Source organism: Hylobates moloch, unplaced genomic scaffold (assembly GCF_009828535.3).
Source record: "Hylobates moloch isolate HMO894 unplaced genomic scaffold, HMol_V3 SCAFFOLD_5, whole genome shotgun sequence".
NCBI classification, from domain to species: domain Eukaryota; kingdom Metazoa; phylum Chordata; class Mammalia; order Primates; family Hylobatidae; genus Hylobates; species Hylobates moloch.
Window position 1 is genome coordinate 158,534,899 of NW_026652280.1, and position 24,701 is coordinate 158,559,599.

At 40.8% G+C, this 24,701-nt stretch overlaps 1 protein-coding gene across 4 annotated transcripts in view; it reads right to left on the minus strand.

Moving 5' to 3' along the window:
- The window catches only part of IL12RB2 (interleukin 12 receptor subunit beta 2), an 88,124-nt gene extending 65,565 nt beyond the window's left edge, over positions 1-22,559 (minus strand). For 2 of the 4 annotated variants that reach the window (XM_032155653.2, XM_032155650.2), the window contains exons 1-6: positions 22,483-22,559; positions 9,986-10,097; positions 8,555-8,842; positions 3,580-3,694; positions 2,057-2,241; positions 715-857 (exon numbers count right to left, since the gene is read on the minus strand). In XM_032155653.2, the coding sequence (XP_032011544.1) occupies positions 715-857; positions 2,057-2,241; positions 3,580-3,694; positions 8,555-8,842; positions 9,986-10,061 (807 nt within the window). In that variant the 5' untranslated portion in view covers positions 10,062-10,097; positions 22,483-22,559. Of the gene's footprint in view, positions 1-714; positions 858-2,056; positions 2,242-3,579; positions 3,695-8,554; positions 8,843-9,985; positions 10,098-22,170; positions 22,300-22,482 lie in introns of those variants that run through there. The other 2 variants (XM_032155652.2, XM_032155651.2) reach the window with 2 other exon arrangements.
- Positions 22,560-24,701: the final 2,142 nt, after the last annotated feature.

Sequence of the window (24,701 nt, forward strand, 5' to 3'; positions counted from 1 at the left end):
CTATGTAGGTTCTCGAGGGGGATCCTGAAAACAGCTGAAAAATAAGATTGAAAACTACGAAGTTTCAAAACATCTTGGAGAAGTTTCTACTCTAGAGATTATTTTTTATTTGATTACAATTAGGATGTGATGAATGTTTTAACACAAACATAGAACTGGCTTTTTAAGAAAAAAAAACCCTTTAATTAGTTATACTCTCTTGAATATCAGCTATCTGTGGAACCGATCCTTTGTTATTATAAGCCATTGAATTTTATAACAATCCTGGAAAGAATCATAATCCTATACCTTTTATTTTAAAACATGTAATACCTAATATTATATTAAATTGTAGACCTTTTCTTTGGAATATTAAATTCTATATAAATCTCTGTGGACATTTCTTAATATTTCTCTTTTCAATATATTTTTAAATGCTAAAAAGTAATAACAGGATGGGGGTAAATAATAAGGAGAAATGAATCCTCTGTTAGAAATAAACTACAGAAAATTAATATTGGTCTACAAAAGCCTTAAAAATTTCAGAATCAGAGATCAAAATTCAAGATATTTCTTAATCAACAAAGGTGTACATGACTTTCTGATAGTTCTCTAGTGTGTACTTTTGGGATAAATATTCTTAAACTCTATATTTTGCTGTATGAAAAGACAGAGGTCTGCGCAGCAATATTAAGAACGCTTCAATGCTTTTTCCTTCACTCTGAAGATCATTACCATATTCCAGAGCCTGCTGTTACTGGGCCGATATCTGAGTCGATTAAGCAGTACCAGTCCCTCATCTCTCCAATAAAGGGTACATCTGCTCACGGAAGCCTTTTGAAATTTGATTCTGATGTCCCACGGTGGAAGAGGCCTCACTAGTAACCAGGACAAACAAAAAAGTGCGGTTCAGGATCTGTGATCAGCAACTGTCTTATGTACTGGCATGAGCTATAAAGAGTTTGACAGAACTCAGTTCTGAGATGCACAACCATCAACATTTGGTAAAATATAAAAGAGAAAAGTTCCAGGCTTTAAGAAAGATTTTTTTTAAAAGCTGGATTCACTTCTGAATCTTTAAAACAATCCCCCTTAATCAAATCTCATTTTCACCAAATAACTACTACCAACATTAGTGGTAAGTTTCAACTCCACTTAGTCCAATGGTTTTTAAAAAACCAATGTGCCAAACCCAAGAATTCCAATGACTGAGAAGCCAGAGGTGGCTAGTGATGACTGCCTCAGGAGGAGAAATGTTGGTAGGAAAATTCATAGCAAAGGGACAGGGGAAAAGAACAAGGGGGCAAGAAGGTAGCCTAGAGATGAACGGTCTATGAAAAAAAATGGGAGGAAGCCTGAGAAGAAATGTGGTAGAAAAGTGTATAGTAAATGCCAACGATCAGACTCATCGTTAGCAGTATGTATGCAGAGAAGTGCCGTGGAAAAAGAGGCGAGAAGCACATAGTGTGAGGTTGGAACTTCAGGCAGCCCAGTTCTGCCTGGATGGTCAGAACTTGGAATGCTTGAGATTGGCCTCTGATTCAACCGGACCAATTACATTTGCTCAGAAAGGTACTGGCTCACTCCAGGGATGGAGGTAAGTATTCTCAGAGCAAGATGCATCTGTGTTGAGAAATTTCATTTATAGTTTGTACCTCACTGCTCTAGCCTAGCAGGCCCACATGTAGCCTATCTCACAACAATGGGAGTAGCCACGGGGGTGAAAGGACACCTCCTCCAAGAAGGGCTTGCACTGAGCATCTTGAATGACCTCACAGGACCCTCTCCTCAGTGAGGTGGTATCATTAATAGCTGGTTCTTTCATGGGATTTGAATCCAGGGGCTAATTTCTTCAATAGACAGAATAATGTTGAACATTCCACTATGTATAGCCATCTTTAGATAGCTCTAGAATCTTCACCCTTTTACTTGCATCAAAGTAACTTCTATCTTTTGCTTATGCCTGTTGGCCAATTTCCATCAATCTCTGTCTTTCTTGAAACAACCATATAAAAAAGATTTGAGTGATTTTAAAAATAATTATAAAGTACCAGTGAAATAGTGAAATAAAATATACCTATGTCCAAGAATGTGAATGTGGATGGAAATGAAGAGGAGCTTCCAAGACTATTGACAGCAGTAACCTTGGCTGTGAAATTAGATTCAGGTGATTCAGGGGTGAGGTTGATTCCAAAGTCCAAATAGTCACAATAAGTATCTTTACATTGCTTCTGCCAGGTTAAATTTTTTGGTCCACTTAGCCTGTAAACAAAACACAACCACGTGTAGCAAGATGTTTTATGTGCTATTTTCTACTTACAGTAGAAAAGAACAAAATGTTTAAATATTTAGAATTCTAGACAATTTTTAAAGGTCAATCTTATGACTAGAGGATATACCCCAGGAACATTTATATTATATGGTCATATAAGACTATACTTCACCCAACTCCCTTTTTTGGTAGAACTGAGATGTTCTTTCACGTTCATGTAGATCGGTAACCAAGCCTACGCTGCTGAAATTCCCCAAACCCTGCTGTCATCTTGGCTCACCAGCGCAGTTCCAAACATTATCCTAAGCACCGTGGCCACCTTGACATCTGTGGAACAGAACTGTCAGTTCCTAGTACAGCAGTGGCCAGAGTAGAATCCGGGGCTATTTTACCCTAATACTGAGACCTGCGTGTTGATAGATATTTCCTTTAGGTTAGAAAAAGTACATGTACTACAGAACCCCTCCATTCCTCCATCTCTTCCTCACTCAGGAATAGCACAAATCAGCTGGATATTTAACGGGATCATGAAATCTACTTCAAGGAACAGAATCTCCCAGACTCTCTCTTCTCATGGACTCTTAGGTCAGCCAATGGTGCTTTAAAAAGAAACTTCTCCAAGCGAATGGAAAACTACCACAAGGAAGAGTTTATTTATGTATCATGACCCCAAGATTCTACAGCTGCAAAAAAGAGAAGCGATCTTATGCAGCCAGTTTAACCCTACTAGAGTGGGAAAGAACAGCTATAACTTGGATCTTGGATGCACTGAAGAGAACTCTGAGTTAGAACTCAGACCCAAGACATCAGGTCTCTCATACTATAGGTGAATGAACCAGTTTTAACTATAAACATAGAAACTTTTAAAAAAGTATCTAATTGTCTAGAAGTATCTATTGCTTCTCCTGTCTGGTAAAAATAAAACAGACAGGCCGGGCGCCGTGGCTCACGGCTGTAATCCCAGCACTTTGGGAGGCTGAGGAGGGCAGATCACGAGGTCAAGAGATCGAGACCATCCTGGCCAACATGGTGAAACCCCATCTCTGCTAAAAATACAAAAATTAGCTGGGCATGGTGGTGAGTGCCTGTAATCCCAGTTACTCAGGAGGCTGAGGCAGGAGAATCACTTGAACCCGGGAAGCAGAGGTTGCAGTGAGCCAAGACTATACCACTGCACTCTAGCCTGGTGACAGAGTGAGACTCCGTCTCAAAATGAACAAACAAACAATAAATAAACAAATAAATAAAAATAAATAAAACAGATATTTCTAAATGTCATTTAAGAGAAGATCTACAAAACAGCTGCAAAAATACAGCCTCTCACTCACTGTAGAGTATACTCAGTGTATAGGTGGGTGTCTCGCCCTCTTTCCCAGGTGCAGGCCACAGTCCCTTGTTCTCCCTTCTGTATGCAGGATAAATTTTGAGGCTGTTCTGGAGCAACTTTAAAAAGAAAAGACAAAACCTTATATATCACACAGGTGATATTTCAACCAAATTGTTATTATCTGCCATCAACATGACAATACGTCCCCCACATGCCGTAAACCCAGGTAAACTAGAAGCTATTTTAGATTCCATCCAAGTCCCAGTTTGCCATTAAGGCATAAATTTCTCCTAGAAACAGTAATAATAGTAGTAAATATGGATCAAATACTATATGCCTAGCCAAGTGCTATGTGCAGTTTTTCTGAATTAGACAGCGTAGTACCCCATGAAGTAGATACCATTATTATCTTTATTTTTTCAGAGAGGAAACTGACGGAGGTGAACTATCTGGCCCAAGATCATAAAATTATGAAGTGGCAGATTCAAGGCTCCCGCTCGGCTGTGGGTAACTCAAGTCCAAGCCTTTTACTCCATATTCTACCATTTTCCCTGACAGGTGAACATCCAATGCTAGCTCCATTACCCCTGCTAATAATAAATTAACTTCTTTTAGAGTGGTGCCCATTCAAATATTAGAAACCTTTAAAAATGAGAGACTTATTTGCTTTCTTCACCAGACATTTGCTGTCAAGACACTTACACCCACTCGCCTCAGTCATGTCCTCCTGGGCTATACCATCTAAATCTAATTTCTGCATTGTCTCTTGGAGCACTTTATGGACATTTATAAATTAATTCTTTTGTGTACATAGGCATTGAGTACCTGCCACGAACCAGGCACAGTGCTAGCCGTGGAAATACAAAGATGTACAAAGCAAGCATGGTCCCTTCTACTGTAAGGTGTGTATTTTTAAATAAAGCTATTTTATAGTGAAAGGACCCAAACTAGAAATTTCTTGGACAAAATGGAGGTAAGAGAAATACTCAGCGATTCAGTCATCCCATTTTACCCTAATACCTAGACCCACGTGCAGATACGTATTTCCTTTAGGTTAGATAAAATGAGTATACTACAGAAGTCCTAGCTATTGTCTACACTGAAAAAATCTGTAATTGATTAAATGAATGTCTTTTTTGTCCTTAGCATCCACCATAGACATAGGCACAGGAATGCCCACTGTGTGACCTTGGACAAGTCAGAGCTTCAGTTGAATCTATAAAATGGGTATGATGATATCTAGCTCATATAGTTTTAACAGAATAAACAACTTTTCCTTTAAAAAAGCCTCTTCTCACTGGATGAAGTGGCTCACGCCTGTAATCCCAACAATTTGGGAGGCTGAGGCGGGCAGATCACTTGAGGTTAGGAGTTTGAGACCAGCTTGGCCAACATGGTGAAACTTCTTCTTTACTTAAAATACAAAAATTAGCTGGGTATGGTGCCACATGCTGTAATTCCAGCTACTGAGGAGGCTGAGGCATGAGAATCACTTGAACTCAAAAGGTAGAGGTTGCGCTGAGCTGAGATTGTGCTAGTGTACTCCAGCCTGGGTGACAGAGTGAGACTTTGTCTCAAAAAAGAAAGAAAGAAAAAAAAAAAAACACTGGAGGCTCTTGCTGAATGTAGAATAAAGGGATGTTACCAATAAATTTCAACAACCAACCTTTGAGCTCTTACTACGTGCCACACTCTTGCTAAGCACACTAGGTGCATGACCCCATTTAATCTGTATAAATGACTCAAGAGGGATGCATTCAGATGAACCTCATACAATGGATGAAGAATCTGAGGCTCAGAGATGTTAGGTAACATGTTCAAGGTCACATAGCTAGTAAGTGGTAGAGCTGAGTTTGAGCTAGTTCTCTCTGATCCAACATCTATTCTTGTTCCATTTTATGAAGCTGCCTGGGGCATCACTTCCTCTAAGGCATATCGACTGGAAACATCAGAGTCTTTCTCAACATTTCCTCTTCACTTTCTACATCCAGTTAGTCATCAAATTCAGTGGATCCTACTTCCACCAGGTTTGAGCTGTTTCCATGTTTGGTTCCCATTGCAACTGCCCTAGATAAGGACTTGATCACTTCTCCCTGGACTATTACAATAGTTTACTCTTTTCTCAGAGACTCCACACAGGTGGTCTGAGAGTCATTTTAACTTACAAGTTCATACTTAAAAGTTAGAGTCCTGGGCCAGGCACAGTGGATCATGCCTGTAATTCCAACACTTTGGGAGGCCGAGGCAGGCAGACAGCTTGAGCCCAGGAGTTTGAGCCTGGGTAACATGGTGAAACCCTATCTCTACTAAAAATACAAAAATTAGCCAGACATGGTGGTGTGTGTCTATAATCCCAGCTACTTGGGAGGCTGAAGGGGGCGATCACTGAGATTAGGAATTGGAGACCAGCCTGGCCAACATGGTGAAACCCCCTCCCTAATAAAATACAAAAATTAGCCAGGCATGGTGGTGCATGCCTGTAATCCCAGCTATTTGGGAGGCTGAGGCAGAAGAATTGCTTGAGCCCAGGAGGCAGAGGTTGAAGTGAGACGAGATCATGCCACCGCACTCCAGCTTGGGCAACAGCCCGAGATTCTGTCTCACAACAAACAAACAAACGAAAATCTCTTCCTTGTGTATATATATGTACCCATGCACACATATACATTTAGATATGTTTATATATATATTTACACAGTGTATACTTACGCATATACACACACTACTCATGACTGAGCCATATAGAATACTATATTAACTTTTCATTTTCTGTACAACTTTTACTCTTAGAATTAGTAATTATCTTGTTTTTCCATTTGTTTAGTTTTCTTGTTAATAAAATTTCAAACTTGCAAGCCAATTATCTGAATCACTGTTCAATATACTGCAATGTATCGGGACTTCTATCCATTTCATCTGCTTGAGGATCTCTCTCGGAGCCTTGTGAATTTTCCAATATAAGACAGGTTGTCTCCATGCCTGGTACCCAGCTGTCATTCTGGGACTGCTCATTCTCAATGTATCCTAAGTTCCTTCTTTTTTTCCTTTGGCTCTCTTGTTTCTTAGATTTAATGTTTTCTTCCTTCTTGTCTAATTACTTGGGTTGGTGGAGCATAGCCTCCAGTAGTTCCCTGGGAAAGGGCACATGTGAGGAAATATTTTGAGCATAGTTTAAAATGTCTTTACTCTACCCTCATGTTTGACTGATACTTTGAGTATAGAATTCTAAGTTGAAAAGAGTTTGTAGTCACGACTCTTGTTGCCTCCCACATTCCAGGTTGCTGTTGAGAAGCCTAAAGCCATCACCTAAATGCCTCCCATGTGCCTTGCATGGGATTAAGCACTTTGCATATAAGAGGTCTTCTAATTACTACGACCATTTTATGAGGTAGATGTTATTATCTTCATAACACAGATGGAGAAACTGAGGCTCAGATAATTTAAGTTGTCTAAAGTACACTGCTACTGGCAGAGTTGAGATTCAAAGCCTATGCTACTTCTACTATACTGCAGGCTGTCAATGCTGAGAGTATATGACTCATAGTGGTGTGAACAGGAGGCCCTGAGCTGGAAGGTGAGTACTTGGCCTAGTTTATACCTCCTTCCTACCAATGATCTGCTTGGCCATTTGCTTGGTCTTCTGCTCCATGCTTCTGGTGGCCTTCCAGGAAAATTGCCTGGCACCAACTATACATATATATCCTTATAGGTCACAGAGAAGAGGTTTCCATCTTTCCTGGACAGAGTCTCATTGAGCTCTATATCACTGCCTTTATGACAGAGACGATGTCTATGAGGCTTGGTCAGCCAGCCTGCTAGAGAAATTCTTCCTAGTCTCTTCATGACTCTTGTCTGCCACCCCAAAGCTTCCTTGGAACCACTGAGGCACAGGGTGCCATGGAATCCCTCAAGGTCCATGCTTGCTTATGGGATTGCCTGGTCGGACCTGCAAGGCTGTGGGCCACAGGCTGTGAACTGCAGGCAGGTGTGCTGCTGGCTGCTGGTTCATCCTGTGCACTGTGGCTCATGCTGCAGATGTCAACTCTGACACTTTAGTTCTAATCCCCCAGCAGCTGCCTGAAGGGACCAGCAATGCAAGCCAGCAGTGTGAGAAGCTGATCCCCTGTCAGGTGGACTTTGGCCAGTGGGAGATAGTTAAGTTCTTCTTTCTCTTGTCATGAGATTTCTGTATGCTCTTTCTGGGAGTGTCCCTAAGTGTATAAACAACCAGCTGTATTTTCTGTTGAAGCTGTGGCCAGTCCAGTAATGTTACCACCTGGTATTTGCTTTTGTCCCTTTCCTGGCTCACCCCTTCCCTCTTGCCTCCCTGGGGTTGTGTAACTCCTCTGCCCCACGCCCCCTTCCCATGAATTGTTAGCAAGTCAGGTTTTTGCTTTTTTTTTTTTTTTTTTTTTGCTGGAGTCAGTTTCCTAGAGAACTGAGGGAAAGATAGCAAGTATGATCAATGTTTTCTTTTACCTACTGTTAAGTATGAGAACCAGTGGTCTGGGTGAGCATGGATGGAAGAACTATTGTGGGAGGCATTAAGTTAGATAGGGCGAGAGGTGCTGCTCAAATCTGTGTAGTCATCCTGGGCTGCATAAGTCTAAAAAGACATCTCTTCTTTCTTTTTAGGAGGCTGTAGCTTTAAACATATTCTCATAAGTCAAAAAAGCATAAAGACCCACCTGCAGAGATCCATTTTTTCTGCCACTGGAGTTAAGGACAACAGATAAATGGTTTTAATGGCAAGAGAAGGAGAGAGAGAGAAAGAGAGAGAGAGAGACTTGCCAAATAAGATTCCAGTTTCTGAACTCACACTGAAGCTCTCAGGTCGGTATCAAGATAAAATACTTCAATGTGGTGGGAAAAGAAAGAACATTAACCTGTATTTGGGTTTCTGCTTAACACCAAATACCAAAAGATCAAAAATACCAAAAGATCACCAAGTTTTAAATTCAAAATGGAATGCTCACCACCAACGAAGATCTCTGCTCCACATATTTGAATTTCATCACTATTGATACAGGCCAGTTTGCAGACAAACAAGGTTGTACCAAGGGGAAGACTTGTGACTTGAGAATTGAGGGCGTGGCCATGGTGAAAATTGATTCTTCTGTCAAACTTGTATAGGATTAACTTGTTACGTCTGGAATAGTGCAAGCAGCCTTGTCTGGGTTTCAAAGAGCATGAAATATTGACAGTGGATCCAAGTAAAATTACATGGGAAGGCTTCACAGTCACATCGCCTCTCTTGCACGCATCTGCAATAAGATACAAATGCAATATTTAGTTAGTGATAATAAACCAATTTCAAAATGAAGAGTTTATGTAATTCCCCCAAACAGGGTAAAATTAACCCCATCAGATCATGCAAATATAATTAACCTACATGTCTCTGGTTATAATGGTGATGTACAATGAAAACAGAAGGTAAACATATTAAAGTCTAAAGTATTTGAATGAAAATATGCATCCTTCTCATAACAGTAATACTATAATCAGAACTATAACCAGGAAAGTGGTTAGAAAGCAGGATTGGAAGAACATTCAGGAACACAGTTCTGGGAAAAACCAGCCTCTCTTACATGCAAATTATTTACCAGACTACTAAAGGCTTCCCAGAAAAAAACACATTTGTTTCCATCACCATTTATGATTTATAATTTTTACTTAAATACTTGTACCAAGAAAAAAAAGACAGTTTTAAAAGAGTATTAAAAAAGTATTGCAAACATTGTGCTACTACACTCCAGCCTGGGCAACAGAGCCAGACCCTGCCACAGAAAAAAACAAACAAACTTGTGGAGGGTGGGAGGCAGGAAGAAAAATGTGCTGAACAAACCAACACAAGAACAGAAAACCAAACAGTGCATGTTCTCACTCTTCAGTGGGAGTTGAACAATGAGAACACATGGACACGGGGGTGGGGTTGCATCACAAATCAGGCCTGTCATGGGGTGGGGGCTGGGGGAAGGATAGCATTAGGAGAAATACTTAATGTAGTTGACAGGTTGATGGGTGCAGCAAACCACCATGGCACATGTATACCTATGTAACAAACCTGCACATTCTGCACATGTACTCCAGAACTTAAAGTATAATAAAAAAAAAGAAAAAAAAAAAAGAAAAATGTGCTGAAATGTAAAACATGTATTTGTGATGCCTAGCTGGGTTACCAAGCCACTTTCTTAGGAAGAAATAAAATAATTGGACCCTTATATTAATCATTAGTGCAAATTAAATAACTATTAGTTATAGACAGAACCAGATTTATCCACTTAAATGACAGAGATTGACTACAAAAGAGCAACTACCAGAACATTTACCACAAATACATACTTCATCTGTAACTGAGAATTTAAACCACAAATTCTTCCACAGGGTAACTTACAGAAATATCTTACCTATTTTTGCTTTAATCAACAGCCACGTGATTATAAAAATAAGTGCCAATGAGCATCCTCTAAAAGTATGTGCCATCAACAATCAACTCTGGTATAGAATTTTGTGTTCTTCCTTGCAAAAGAAGACAAATTCATTCATGTTAAATACGTTCAGAAAATACCAGAGCCAAAATAGCTCAGAAGTGCTTCAAGTGTCACTTTATTTTTCTCCACCTTGTTGAGATCTTGTTGTTTTAAAAAATGACATATGCCTTTAAAACTAGTAAATTGAATATCTTAGCCACCTTCCAAACCCCATCTCAGTGAAACTTCTTGGGGTCAGCAAAGGATTAGAGAAGGAATTTGGATGTCTTAGTTTATTTGGGCTGCTGTAACAAAATACCATGAACTGGGTAGATTATAAACATCAGAAATTTGTTTCTCACAGTTCTGGGGACTGGCAAGTTTAAGATCAAGAGGTCAGCAGATTCAGTGTCTGGTGAGGGTCCACTTCATAGATGGTTCATAGATGGGGCCTTCTTGCTGTGACCTCACATGGTGGAGGGGACAACAGAGCTCTCTGGGATCTCTTTTATAAGGTCACTAGTCCCATTCGTGAAAATTCTACCTTCATGACCCAATCACCTCCCAAAGACCCCACCTCCTAATATCATCACCTTGAGAGTTAGGATTTTAACATATAAATTTTAGGGGGACATAAACATTCAGACCACAGCAATAGGATTTGGGGTCCTTTAGCATTGGTTTTAAATACTTGAGGCCATGTGCAAGTTGCTTAACCTGTCTGAGACTTAGTCCCACACAACACTTTTCTTTTTTTTCCTTCTAAACAAGGCTTCATCATCATACCATACAGAGTAGTTTGACTAATGAGAGTTTCTGATCCAGTCATGTGATTCTGGAATCAGTAGATTGAAAAATGGTTCATAACCCATCTGGAACTTAGTAAAAGATTGATCTCTTTGGCTGTAAAAAAGGAATTCCAAGGGTTGTTTGGGTTTTCTAGAGAAGCTTGTTTACTTATTTGGTTTTTAATTACTTATTTTACAGAGTGATTTTATCTTGAATAGGTCAGAAAACATAAGCTGGCAATTTCTTATCTGTTTCAAATTCAAACCCAAGGAATGGCTCTACTGGTCAGTAACAAATTCTTTAAATTCTATTAAAGATAGGCCAAAAATTCATAAAGTAGGCTGGGAAGTTCTGTGATGTCAGGCCACTAAAAAGTAGTCAATGCAAAGCAAAAGTTTACCTCTTAACCCCATATCTAGACATATGCCAGAAAATATTGAAGAGCTTCAGAAAATTTCACTTATTCATTCAATATGGATGGCTGCCTTTCATGTGCTAGGCACACTAAGCGCTAGAGACAAAGCACTCCTGTCCCTATGGGGTTCTAGGAAAGTGTCCTTTGTATCCTCTACCTCTAGCCTAATCATCATTCAGGAAAACCCTAAATGATGTTAGCATAAGTATTTGCTGGCTGCTCTTTGTTTTCCTCTTGATTTTTAACTCTTGGAGGACCTTAGCACACTCAAGGTACTTTTTTTTTTTTCTATTTCTACTTTCTCCTTAGGGGATCTCACCTGGTTCCCTGGCTCTAGATGTCATCTGCTAGCTAAATATTTCAGAGTAGATCTTCAACTCACACATCCCCCTGAGCTCCAGTCTCATCCATCTGTCTCCTTGGCATCACCTCTTAGATGTCTAACAGATTCTCAATATTAAGGTGTTCAGTTTAAATTCTTGGCACCCTTTCTCCAAATTCGTTCCTCCTTCAGCCTTTTCTATCTCAGTGAATGATATTCTTACCCCTAAGTGGCTAAAAACACCTAGAAGTCATCTTTGATTCCAACATTTTTCTCATCTCCTACAGCTAAACCATCTCTAGTCCTGTCAACTTTACCTCCAAAATATGTTACAGATCAATGCACTTCTCTCCATTCCAACTGTCCCCTCACCCTAGTCCAAACCACTGTCATCTCTCCCCTAGTCTATGCTAGCCGTCAACGTGTCTTTCCAAACCATCCTTGCCCTTTCTAAGCCATTTTCACAGAGCCAATTACCTTTGAAAAACATAAATCAGATCATGTTACCCGCTGCACACCACCACTATTTGAAACCCTTCAACAGGTCCCTACTGCTGTTAGAAAAATATCCACAAGGCCCGGCGCGGTGGCTCAAGCCTGTAATCCCAGCACTTTGGGAGGCCGAGGCGGGCGGATCACGAGGTCAGGAGATCGAGACCATCCTGGCTAACACGGTGAAACCCCGTTTCTACTAAAAAAAATACAAAAAAATTAGCCGGGCATGTTGGCGGGCGCCTGTAGTCCCAGCTACTCGGGAGGCTGAGGCAGGAGAATGGCGTGAACCCGGGAGGCGGAGCTTGCAGTGAGCCGAGATGCGCCACTGCACTCCAGCCTGGGGACAGAGCAAGACTCCGTCTCAAAAAAAAAAAACCATCAATGACGGACCATTTTGTCTTCCTCATTACATTTTTGCCTGTTCCCTTCCAACACATGCCCTTCAGATTGTTGGCCTAGAGGACTTTGCATTTTCCATGTCATCTGCTAGAATCCTCTTCCCTTGCTTCTTCGTGTGGCTGATGTATTTACACCCTTTAGATTTCAGCTCATGTGTTACTTCCCCAGAGAGCCCCTCCCTGACCATTGTCTCTATCCCTCCCACGCCCTCCCTGACCAATGTGGTCTTCCCCAGTTGATTTTTTACTCATCACATTATTGTCTTCACGGCACAATCTGTAACTACCTTATTTCTTTACTTAATTACTTGTCATCTGTCTTCTATACTAGAATATAAGCCCCATAAGAGCAGGAACATTGACTACCTTGCTCACTGTTGAATACCAGCACTTAACACTGGGAAACAGTAAGTACTCAACAAATGTCTATTGAAGGAAAGATGCAAAGGAGGGAAAGGAATATGATCTTTAGAAAACTCCCTATAAACATGCCTGTGGTAGACAGGAAAATGGCCCACCAAAAATGTCCACGCCCTAATTCCCAGAATCTGTGAACACGTTACCCTACATGAAAAAGACACTTTGGAGACATGATTAAAGTTAAGGACCTTGAGATGGGAAGATTATTCTGGATTAACCAAGTGGGCCCAATGTAATCACAGGAGTCCTTAAAAGCGTACAAGAAAGGCAGGAGAGTGGGTCAGAGAGATATGATGTACCAAGGACTTGCTCTGCTGCTGCTGGCTCTGAAGTGGAGGAAGGAGCCAATGAATGTGACAGCCTCTAAAAGCTGGGGATGGATCTCAGTTCAGATACATAAAATGTATTTCTTGTGAGTCATTGTTAAAACATTTGAGAAGCACAGATTTAAGCCAAAATCTGCAGGTCTCCCCGTCTCTAAACCAAAAAGTCCAAGGTCATGGAATACAATGGCCTCTGTGAGCTAACTTCTGTCTTTATCACCAGCCACATCCACCACCACTCTCTGCTGACACTACCACCTAGTGACACTGAGCTGCTTATACTTACTCCTGCCCGTCCCATGCCTATTCATGCCTCTGTGTCTTTCCTTCATGCTATTCTCTTTACTTTCCCACTATTTTTAGACTGGGTGAGTCTTATTCATCCATCTAAACTCAGTTCAGACACCTTTCATTCAGTTATTCATTCAATAAATATGTATTAAGCAGCTGCTAAGTGCCAAGGCCTTGGGATACAGTAAAGAACAAGACAGAAGGGATTTTAGCACTCATGGAAACAACATCCTGGAGTAGAGAGGCAAAAAACAAAAATATAAGCAACAAACTGGTGAGTTCAGGTAATAATAAAAGAAGGACATAAAAGAGGAGAGACCCTGGGGAGGATAGAAACTTGTCAACAAATGCATTTGTAGGAGGCGAAGCTTGGGCTAAAACTGGTGCTGGCCAACTGAAGATGTGGGAACACTTTTCCTCACAGAGGAATGGTGAATGCACAGCCTGGAGGCAGAGGAACGAGCTTGCCAAGGGAGAGGTACAGAAATAAGGTCAAGGTGGTTGGAGAAAGTGACTGCAGGGAGAATGGTATGTGATGAAATTAGAGAAGACGTCAGGAGCCAGATTTACTATGGACTTGTTTGTCAAAAAACGGAGCCTAGATTTTACTCTCAAATATATGGGAAACCACTGGTGTTTAATTAGGAATTTTACTTATTTAATTGAGTTTTAATTGAGGGTTTAACAAGATATGAGTGACATTAACACACACACACACACACACACACACACACTCCTCTGGGGACTAGGGTGGATGCAGGCAGACCAGTTAGGAAATGACTGCAGAGGCACAGGTAAAATGATGATGATGTGGTCCTCAGGTGTAGTGGCAATGGAAAGAAGTGGTCAGATTTCAGGAAGCTTTACTTATGTCTTCAGGTCAGAGTGAACCCTCCTACCAGTATCGTCAGAGCACCCTGGCATCTTCCTATCTTAGCACGTACCATAATTAAAGAGAACTAATTTATTTAGATACCTGTCTATCTCCTCCATTACCTTGCAAGCTCCTCAGGGGCAGAGGCCACAATTTGTGGCACATAGTAGGCATGTGCTGTCCTGGATAAAACTTAAATTGTGTGTGTATGCTCATCTATTTTACTTCTAGTTTAGTTTAATGCAACTACATTAAAACTACTTACATTAAATCTTATTCTACTACATTGTGGTTGGATTAAGTTTTTGTTATATTAGTAAAGGTGTTAAAATATACTCTTCTGACATATTGACTATTTGAGTTAAAGGCACTTGAGAAACAGCAGGGGCAAGAAGATCACTTTGACTTTCCTGCTGTTTCTTAAAATCAGAAGGTGAAATTCCCATATGAAAGACACTCCCTGTACTAGAAAGGAAGTCAACAACATCTTTATCTTCAAGGATGAAAAGTTGAGACCAAGAGAATTCTGTACAGACTTTAGCATCCCCACATAATTCAGTCACATTTTTATAGGTTACTATTCCTTGCTCAATCCAGTATTTAAGTAACTGACTCTAACTACTTCTTTGGGTCTTCACTTTTTTCATGTCTCCCATGTCCCATAATATTTGTTGAGCAAATTTGTATTTTTTTTTCCTGTTTATCTAATGTCAATTTAATTCTCAGACTCAACCAAGACCCTAGGAGGATGGAGAGGAGTTTTTCTACCCCTACAGTAGCTATGTTAGCTGCTGCATTAAACTTTGGAATATTCTGGCATAGATAAAATTATGGATTGAACTGGAAGATAACTGAATGAACGGCTACATAGGGATTAAGTAGGTTTCTGCTTCCTAACTGCAAAAGATATCTATGGCACCCCTTTGTAGAAATTTTCAACATGGATCAAAATTTATGAAGCTATAACATTCTCCAAATAGTAAAATACTCAGATGATAATTATAAGGATTTTAAAAAAGGATATATATGAAATATGTTTTAATATATATTATGTCCTGTTATTAAATAGGTTAAAATATATGTGTATATTATATAAACATATATATTTATATGAAATAGGTAAAATGGAAGATAAATTTGAGTTTACATAATGGTACATTGATCCAAACACAAACTTGCTCATTTTCTCTGACTACCAGGTAAAAATAGCTTCTCCATTTATGAGAAGTTCAGAATCCCCAAAGACCTTCAAGTAAATGAGGTATCTTCCAATAAAATGAAACCTCCTGTAACTGTAAACATCCTTCACATACCCTGCCTAGAGGGTAAATATTAAAACAACAACTCTGTCTTGAATCAGAAAATCAAAGAGTGTGCTATGTCATTGACTCATCACTCAAGTTGTGACAGTTTCCAGATGGTGAAAACAACGTCTCAGATCGGGGATGGGGGTGGGGTGGGCGGGAACAAGCCAGAAATACACCGACCGTCAGGAAGACAGAGACAACAAGTACTCCGTGACCAGCCTCTTTCCCCATTGCTCTAGAAAGAAGCACAAAGCATGCAGCTACTTCAAAATTGTACTGCGCTAGGCTAGGAAAAAAGAAACTCTTAAGTTTCCTTTCACAGGTGATAATCTCACGTTGGCAGAAAAACTTTCTACTTCCAAATTATTTTTCTTCTGTAGCACTGTATTAAGGTCAAGGGAAATAGTGGTATTAAGGAAAAGAAAAAGGTGAATGAATCTCAGTTCTGCTGTATGCTATTGACTGTGAGAGCACCATTTCCTCATGCCTTACAATAGGTATAGTAACACCTAGCTCGACAAAGTTACGGTGACGATTAAGGCAAAGTTATTGTGAACAGTCCATGGTGTCATAGATTCATGAGAATACTTAGCACAAAGTAGGACCCCACTGAGGCTGGCTCCTATTTCCCCTGCTGACTCCCTCGTTTGTATTTCTTTACTAAATCACATATGATTTTCAGTGTACTAGAGTTATATGTTTTGTTAGGCCAGGTAAAAACAAATCTTAATTCCTAAGACTATCAAAGAATTTAAAAAGTCAGGGGAGCAAGGAGCCACACAAGTTACTAGTAACTACTGTGTCCTGCTGCTCCCTTCCCCTCCAACAGCTGACATTTCAGTCTGGGCTACCACAGACAACCAAATGATTGTTCAAGTGTGTCCCAAGGCTGGTTGTCATATAAATGCATGTCGTTAATGATCAGGTGACTAAACGAGGCAAAGAACAAAATTCTTCCCTTCTGCCTGCAAAGCTACTTACAGAGATACGTTCTACTGGTAGCAGATCAATATACAGACAACACTTCAGAGGTCATTTATTCCCGACTTTACAAATGGATCACCGTGGCCTAGAAAAAAAGAGGGGACTTGCTCCAGTTCACATTAATAGCAAAATCCAGATCAGAACCTCAGTCTCTCTCTCTCTCTTTCTCTCTGATGCAGTCTCGTTCTGTCATCCAGGCTGGAGTGCAATGGCACCATCTTGGATCACTGCAACCTCCACCTCCTGGGTTCAAGTGATTCTCTTTGCTCAGCCTCCCGAGCAGCTGGGACTACAGGCATGCGCCACCACACCTGGCTAGCTAATTTTTGTATTTTTAGTAGAGACAGGGTTTCACCATGTTGGCCAGGCTGGTCTTGAACTAAATTCAGGTGATCTGCCTGCCTCAGCCTCCCACGGTGCTGGGATTACAGGCATGAGCCACCGTGCCTGGCCAGTCTCTTGATTTCTAATCCAACATTACTTCTAGATGTCAGACTGCTTGTAATCAATAGCAACAGTAGCAGCATAATACTAAAAATAATGCTAATCTTAACACTATACTAATACTAATGCTGTAATTTTTTGATCTCTTACTATATTTCAGGCATGATGCTAGGCACCTTACATACAATCTTTATGATACCTATCTAGTAAAGTATTTATAATGCCTAATGCTTTACTCTTCAGAAGGTTGACTCATTACTTCTGATGCCCACCTCCCTCAAAAGAGGATGAAACAGCAACACTCAGCACACATACAATATGTAACTATATCTAATGCTATTCCACTACGGTGATGGAAAAGGATAATCAAGTTACCAATTAGCTAACCTTCTCTTCTTCATGAAATTTCCTGAGTTATGGTCATGAAAATGAACTGTTTTTCATTCCAAGTCTACCATTTGGTGACAGAATGTAACAAGCCATTACATGGGCAAAAGCCCGTCTATCAGGCCCCATCATCAAACCAGCCCCATTCATAATGTCATGGTAAATGGCTTGAAGGTGAAGGAAAGTAAAATGCATAACCTTCTCTACTTTTTCTTCTTTCTATTCAATAGTCCAAGCACTGTTTACATGAGCCAAATTTAACACACACACCTGTTTTCCTTTTTGTGCAGCTGATGAGGCTGCCTGGAATTTTCTCTAATTTCATTGGTAAGCATTTGTAGTCCTATGGTTCCTCTTTAATTTCATCCAAGTACAGGAACTTTCTATTCTTGCTCAAATTCAGGAGACTTCCGAATTTTTGTTCCTTTTTTTTTTTTAATTCAATGTGTTTTCTCCTTTCCCTCTTTATGGCTTTTTTTTTTCTTAACTTCCTTTATTCTTTTCTCTCTTTCTATTTTTTCTGGAATGTTGTTTCTGTCAATTCTGTTTGTCTTTATTTCCATTTTAGATATATCCCATTTGACGTAATAGACTCCTGAAATGTTGTGTGTAAACAAATCACAGTTGAAATGAATTTATCCCACCCCAACCCCTGAATCATCTGTACTGAGAACTATTTTATCCTATAGATTGAACAAGCATTTCTCCAATATAACAGTAAAAAGAAAGAAAGAAACAAGACATGAATGGAGTCTTGATGAAACAAGACACTTTCAAATAACCTACGTGACCTCTTTTCTTTCTTTAGTAGCTCCCGTAAGCCTAAAACTTTCGTGGCAAGCGTTCAGTAAAGCTTCAGAAACTCCGACCGTCTCTGATTCACTCTCTGTATCCTGCTAGACCTATTGATAAAATAAGCTGTCTTCTACTGGGAAGGATGATGTGCTGGAAAGAGGCCCCGGGCGCCATCCTTGGTTCCTCCACTTCTGCCTGTGTCACCATGGCAGGTAACTTCATACTTCAAAGCCTCCTTTCCTTATATTAAAAATAGCAATTGACCTTTATTGAGAAAATTAAACCTCTTTCACTAACTTTTCTTCCTTAGTTTATTGGAAAGTTTTTTTCTTTGACATCCTCAATCTGGAAGTCTCTGTTGTGGACAATGGCAGGAGGTTTATCTTTGGATCTTGGGTATTGCAAAGTCCTGGCCAAGTTTTGCTTCACCTTGTAAGCAACCACTGAGTATTTTCATAAAGTACTACAAGGCATTAACATATTAAAATAATTGCATTGTTTTGAGAATTTTCTAAGAATTTCACAATTGTCTTAAGATAATTGGAGGCACACTTGGGAGGGGAATTAAAAAACTAAGGGTAGTGATCACCATGCCACAACGTCTCCCCAGGTTTCTCATATAAATTAAGAATTCAGCTGAAGTCTCTACACCAGCAACCCTCCATCTCAGTATTTCCTGATATTTTACTTAATGTGTTGTTTTTCCTGCATATCATTGCAAAACAGAGGTTAAGATTCTAATTTTAATAATCTTTTGTAGGCATTTACTTAGCAGTTTATCACTGTGCAAAACATATAATTTTGTTGTTAATATTTGGTCAAATACATAAAGTAATGATTAGTATCCTATTCTACAGATAGAAAAATCTGTAAGTTGACCAAGATAACCCAGAAACACTACACATAAATCTAGAATTGGATTCGAATCACATTCCTATGCTTCCCTTCTCCATAAGCACCTGAGAAATAAAAATCCTAACTTGATACTGTTAGTCTAACTGCTTTCCCTCTTCTGTTGGTTTAAATTCTGCAGGAACAGGCTTACCCCCTCATTCATTCTCAGCACGCCTCAGGGCTCCCATGTTAAACCCACAAAGCTACTACCTCCAAGAGGAATTGAACCATGTTTATGCTCATCACCTCAGTCCAAGCTCCTAGAAGAGCCTCCTGATCAACTGTAGTAGTAATGAAAAGAGCAGTGGATCAGCTCAAGACACCTAAGTCTTGGCTCGGATAATTCTAGCTGTATGGCCTGTGACAAATCACTGGACCACTCAGCCTAAGTTTCTTCATCTGTAAAAAGGGAATAAAAACAGCACCTACTGGATGGGCGTGGTGACTCACACCTGTAATCCCAGCACTTTGGGAGGCTGAGGCAGGCAGATCACGAGGTCAGGAGATCGAGACCATCCTAGCCAACATGGTGAAACTCCGTCTGTACTAAAAATACAAAAATTAGCTGGGCGTACTGGCATGCGCCTGTAATCCCAGCTATTTGGGAGGCTGAGGCAGGAGAGTCACTTCAACCCGGGAGGTGGAGGTTGCAGTGAGCCAAGATCGCACCACTGCACTCCAGCCTGGCGACAGAGCAAGACTCCGTTTCAAAAACAAAAAACAAACAAAAAACCAGCACCTACCTCACAGGATTATTGGGAGGGTTAAATGACAAGCTGTTAGCAGAGTACCTGGTATATAGCAAGAGCTCAATCAATGTTACTTGCTATTATTATAATAAGAAAAAAGGCAGTATCACTTCTTTTCAGTGACACTTCAAGAATTAAGTTAGATGGCCTTGCTTTTGACTCCTCTCTTTGTCCATTCATCTGATTTAACACTGAAAGACTGATTTGATTAAAACTAGATTCCATACCTCCTAACTTCATGCCACCTATCATTTAAGACATATTAAGTATTCTCAAAATTTTCCCAAACAATTTTGACTTCGTAGGTCATGAACTGGGCCTTACATTTCTTTATATTCACTAAGTCTAAGTCCAGCAAAGGCACTGACCATAATGCACATGTTCAATACTTATTTGGAAAACAAAAACAAAAACAAAAACAAACCACTGTTACACTAGCGAAGAGCACTAGAAACTTCCAAGGGCAAAGGAAATTGTATAAGACTTCTTTTGGGATTTGGCTTTTTTTTTTTTTTTTTTTTTTTGAGATGCAGTTTCATTCTTGTCGCCCAGGCTGGAGTGCAGTGGTGTGATCTCTGCTCACTGCAACCTCTGCCTCCTGGGTTCAAGCGATTCTCCTGTCTCAACCTCCCAAGTAGCTGGGATTACAGGTGTGTGCCACCATGCCCCACTAATTTTTGTATTTTCAGTAGAGATGGGGTTTCGCCATGTTGGCCAGGCTAGTCTCAAACTCCTGACCTCAGGTGATCCCCCCACCTCGGCCTCCCAAAGTGCTGGGATTACAGGTATGAGCCACCGTGTCCCGCCATTCTGCACAAATTTATTTGTAGGAGTTGACAGCAGTACTGTGAGTGTAATTACAAAGATGACAAATAATTTGGTAGAGAACAAAGCAGGTGCAGCAATACAAAAATAAGTCCACAATTGAGAAATGATGCCCAATACCTACTGTACTTGGAGGATTCTTCTACCTTAAAAATTATACGTGTGCTTTAGAATTTTTTTTTTTTCACACTAAAACGCATTCTAATACAGAAAAGATTCCGTTTGTCAAAGTTTGGGAATTTATCAGCCTATATAACGAACATGACATTCAGGAGGCATGACATATGGAAAAGAGCATATTGCAAACTTTTCTGGAGCCTGTTGTGCGTAACAGATAGTGTAATATATTGAGGATTTCACATTAAAATAGGGAAGGAAAGTGTTAGCTCTTAGCCACTAAGGTCCTTTTAGTTATGTGTTGGACAGAGAAATAGGGCACTGTACCATTCCTATTAATGGAAAATGAGAATCCAACATTTGTTTGTTCAAGTGGAGGTGGTTATAAGGTTCTGAGCCAGAGAGGTGGAAACAGAAGGAACACAGTTTTGAGCCAGAAACCTGTAACTCTCAAACTGTGTGAAACATGTAAGTTTCCACATCTGTAAAATGGGAATACTAATAACAATTTCACTATGTTTTTAGGGAATTAGATAATATATATCCCAAAACCAAATACATAGTAGGTGCTCCACAAAGATATTCATCGCACACACATAGCAGATTATAACAATTATCTAGAATTTTAAAAATGGAGAAAAAGGACTACGAGTAGCTGGGATTACAGGCGCGCGCCATCATGCCCAGCTAATTTTTGTATTTTTAATAGATACAGGGTTTCATCACGTTGGCCAGGCTGGTCTTGAACTCCTGACCTCAAGTGATCTGCCCACCTTGGCCTCCCAAAATGCTGGGATTCCAGGCGTGAGCCACCGTGCCGGGACCCTGTTCTTAGACAAGGTCTATTTGTATGCTTTTAGGTTACTATTTGTAAGGCCTGGATCTAATGGTACAGATACATAATCCCGTACAATGGTGACACTGATATTTAGTGTGTCCCAGGGAGATGAGAAGGGCCTCACAGTTCACAAAGGAAGGGGCATATCACAGAAGAGAAAACTGAGGCTGGTCAATTTACTTGCACCAGAGCATCTTGCTAGTAACCGGCCAGGCAGGGACTCGGGGTCAGTCCAGAGGCCACAGGAAAGCCTGCCGAGACCGGGACAGTGCACCCTCAGCCGGGACTATGGAACCCCCCCAATATCTTACATTTCATACACTTTCAAGCAACGGGAGCCACGTCTGTGGGCCTGAACCAAGGCTGCCCCCTCAGCGGTGCCCTCTGCCCTCTTCCAGTCGCCGTCCCCTCCCTTCCGTGTGAGCCCACCCCTCTGTGCCCGGCCCAGAGAGTACCTTGGAGGCTCAGTCCGCGCGCTGCCTCCCTGCATCCAGCCAAACCACAGCCCAGTGCCTCCAAGTGAACATCTGTGCCCAGGGCGTTAGGACTGGGACGAAGAGAAGCCGTTTGGGATCATATTGGAAGACTTTAAAAAAATAAATATATATATATATGTATTTTTTTTTTTCTTTTTTCTTAAAGAGAGAAGCCGTCGCCGAAGCCCCCTCGGGAGACGCGGGGCACGGAATCCCGGGCGCGCAGACACCTTGCTGGTCCGGGATCCTGGGGTTCTCTCTGTCCCCGACCCCGAGCCACTGGTCACTCACCGCGTGTCGCCTGCCTGCGGGGACCGGGTGGCTCCGGTGCTCTGGGCCGCACGTGTCGCGCTCTCCGCGGCGCTCGGGCGTTCCCGGTGCCAGGGCCCGCTCTCCCGCCTCCGCGCCGCCAACCCCGGGGTGGGTGCGGGGGGCTGGCGGCGAGTGCGGATCGGGCCGGGGCGGGGCGGAGAGGACTCGCTTCTCAGTTCAGCTCCGCAGCCGGGCGGGCGCCCGTGGTCTCCACGCCGCAGGTGGAAGCGGGCTCGGGCGGGATGCTGCCACCTGTGGGCTCTGCTGTGCCGCCGTGAGCAGGATAATTCTCTCTCCGCCGTCAGTTCCCCTCAGATAAAACGCGGATAATAAAGCCTGTCTCACAAGGCGGAGCAAGGGTCGGCCGCGGTGAGGTGCGTTTATGCACCAAGATGCGATAGGCGCGACAAAAGCGTGTTGTCAGCGTCCACAGCCGCAGGGACGCGGCACTTTGTCCACAGCCCGCAGGGAACTTTCCTCAGACGCCCTCGCTCCGTGCCCCGCGCCGGCCCTCACCACACCTGAGCGCCGAGGCCTCCCGAGCGGACTGTGCGCGACAGCGCCCCCTGGAGTGCGGGCAGAGCACACTGCAGCTGCCATTGGTATTTGCTGTCTGAAAAGTGAGAAGAAAGTTAGACTTGAACAGACGGCGTGTCACCACTCCCATCTAGGTCCCGTGTTATAAGTAGTGTTCTCAGGCAAGGGGGAAAACTGCCCAGAGTGCAGAGGGGTCGGCAGCTCTGCATAATATTATTTATGACAATATTACTTAGAAAAAAACTTTTATTTAAATCCATAAAGACAGACGCTCACTCTGTTACCCAGGCTGGTCTCAAACTTCTGGCCTCAAGCAATCCTCCCGCCTTGGCTTCCCAAAGTGCAGGGATTACAGGCCTGAGCCTCGGCGCCCGTCAACTTAGATTTCTTTAAATCTAAGACTTCCTTAATTATAAGACATACCATTATTTATGCACTAGTAAGAAATAAAAAGAACTGCCAGGTAAACAGTCACAATGCTTTCTCAACATTTAGAATATTTTAAACTAAAATTTTATTTAGAGATTTTTAGATATCTCTAAATAAAATTTAGATTTTAAACATATATTATCTATCGATTTTTTTTAAAGTCCCCCCGCCCCCCACCGTTGTCTCTGGAGTTTTCTTCTAGTTCACTGAGCCCAATACAGGTTTGCTGAGCCCGCAGAAGCGGACAACTACATACCACGCGTCTGGGCATTACCTTAAAACCGCTCTCAATGTTTGAGATGTTAAATATGAAAAATGTACATCTTAGAATCAACAACGTAAAATAGATTGTCTTTATGGAATTGTGACATACTGTAGTTTACATGCTTTAGTAATTTATCTACATGAATAATTTTACTAAAATCTTTTAAATCGTAGAATCTAGAATCTTAATATTACTTTGTAATGAGATGATACATAATTGTAAAAATCATTTGTAACAAAGATTTTAAAAGTTGTCTTAAAGTGAGTTATTTTCTTTATTTTTACAAAAAAAACCCAAATACCCTAAATTTGCTGATCTTTTCTGTATTGATAGATGGCTCTCGGCATACGTTATCTAACAGATCTTTTTGAAGAACAAAAAACCCCAGAGGTTTATTTGTTGTTGTTTCTTGAAGGTAATTTTCACACCAAGTGATACGTTGTTATGAAGAGATGATTTGAGAACAAGTATTTCAAAGCGTTCCCATTATTGTGTGTTTTTCTTACTGAAGACTATATGGTTGTCATCACAGAAAATGCTTTTAAAAACTGGGAAACAATTTGCTATTTTGTTTCAATCTTTTAATTGAGCAGTTCAGTGGACTTTGAATCCATTTGTTAAAAAAATATAAAAATGCAGCAGCTTCTCATTAATTTAAAACGAAAACTGATTGATATCAGGAATGAGATTATTATAGCCGAATGTTATAACAATCTTGCATAATTCATGGATTTTTCAATACTTTTCAGAGAAGGAAGGCTTTTAATTTTGTTGATAAATCAATAATTTCAAAAACGTATTTTACTCTTTATCTTATTTAAAAATTTAATTTATATATTTGTGTGTGCATGTGTGTGTGTGTGTATATATATACATATATACACACATATACATATACATATGTTTTCTAAGGAAATAAAAAAACAACCAAACATATGTTGGGGATGTTTCTCAAAAGTGCTTTTTT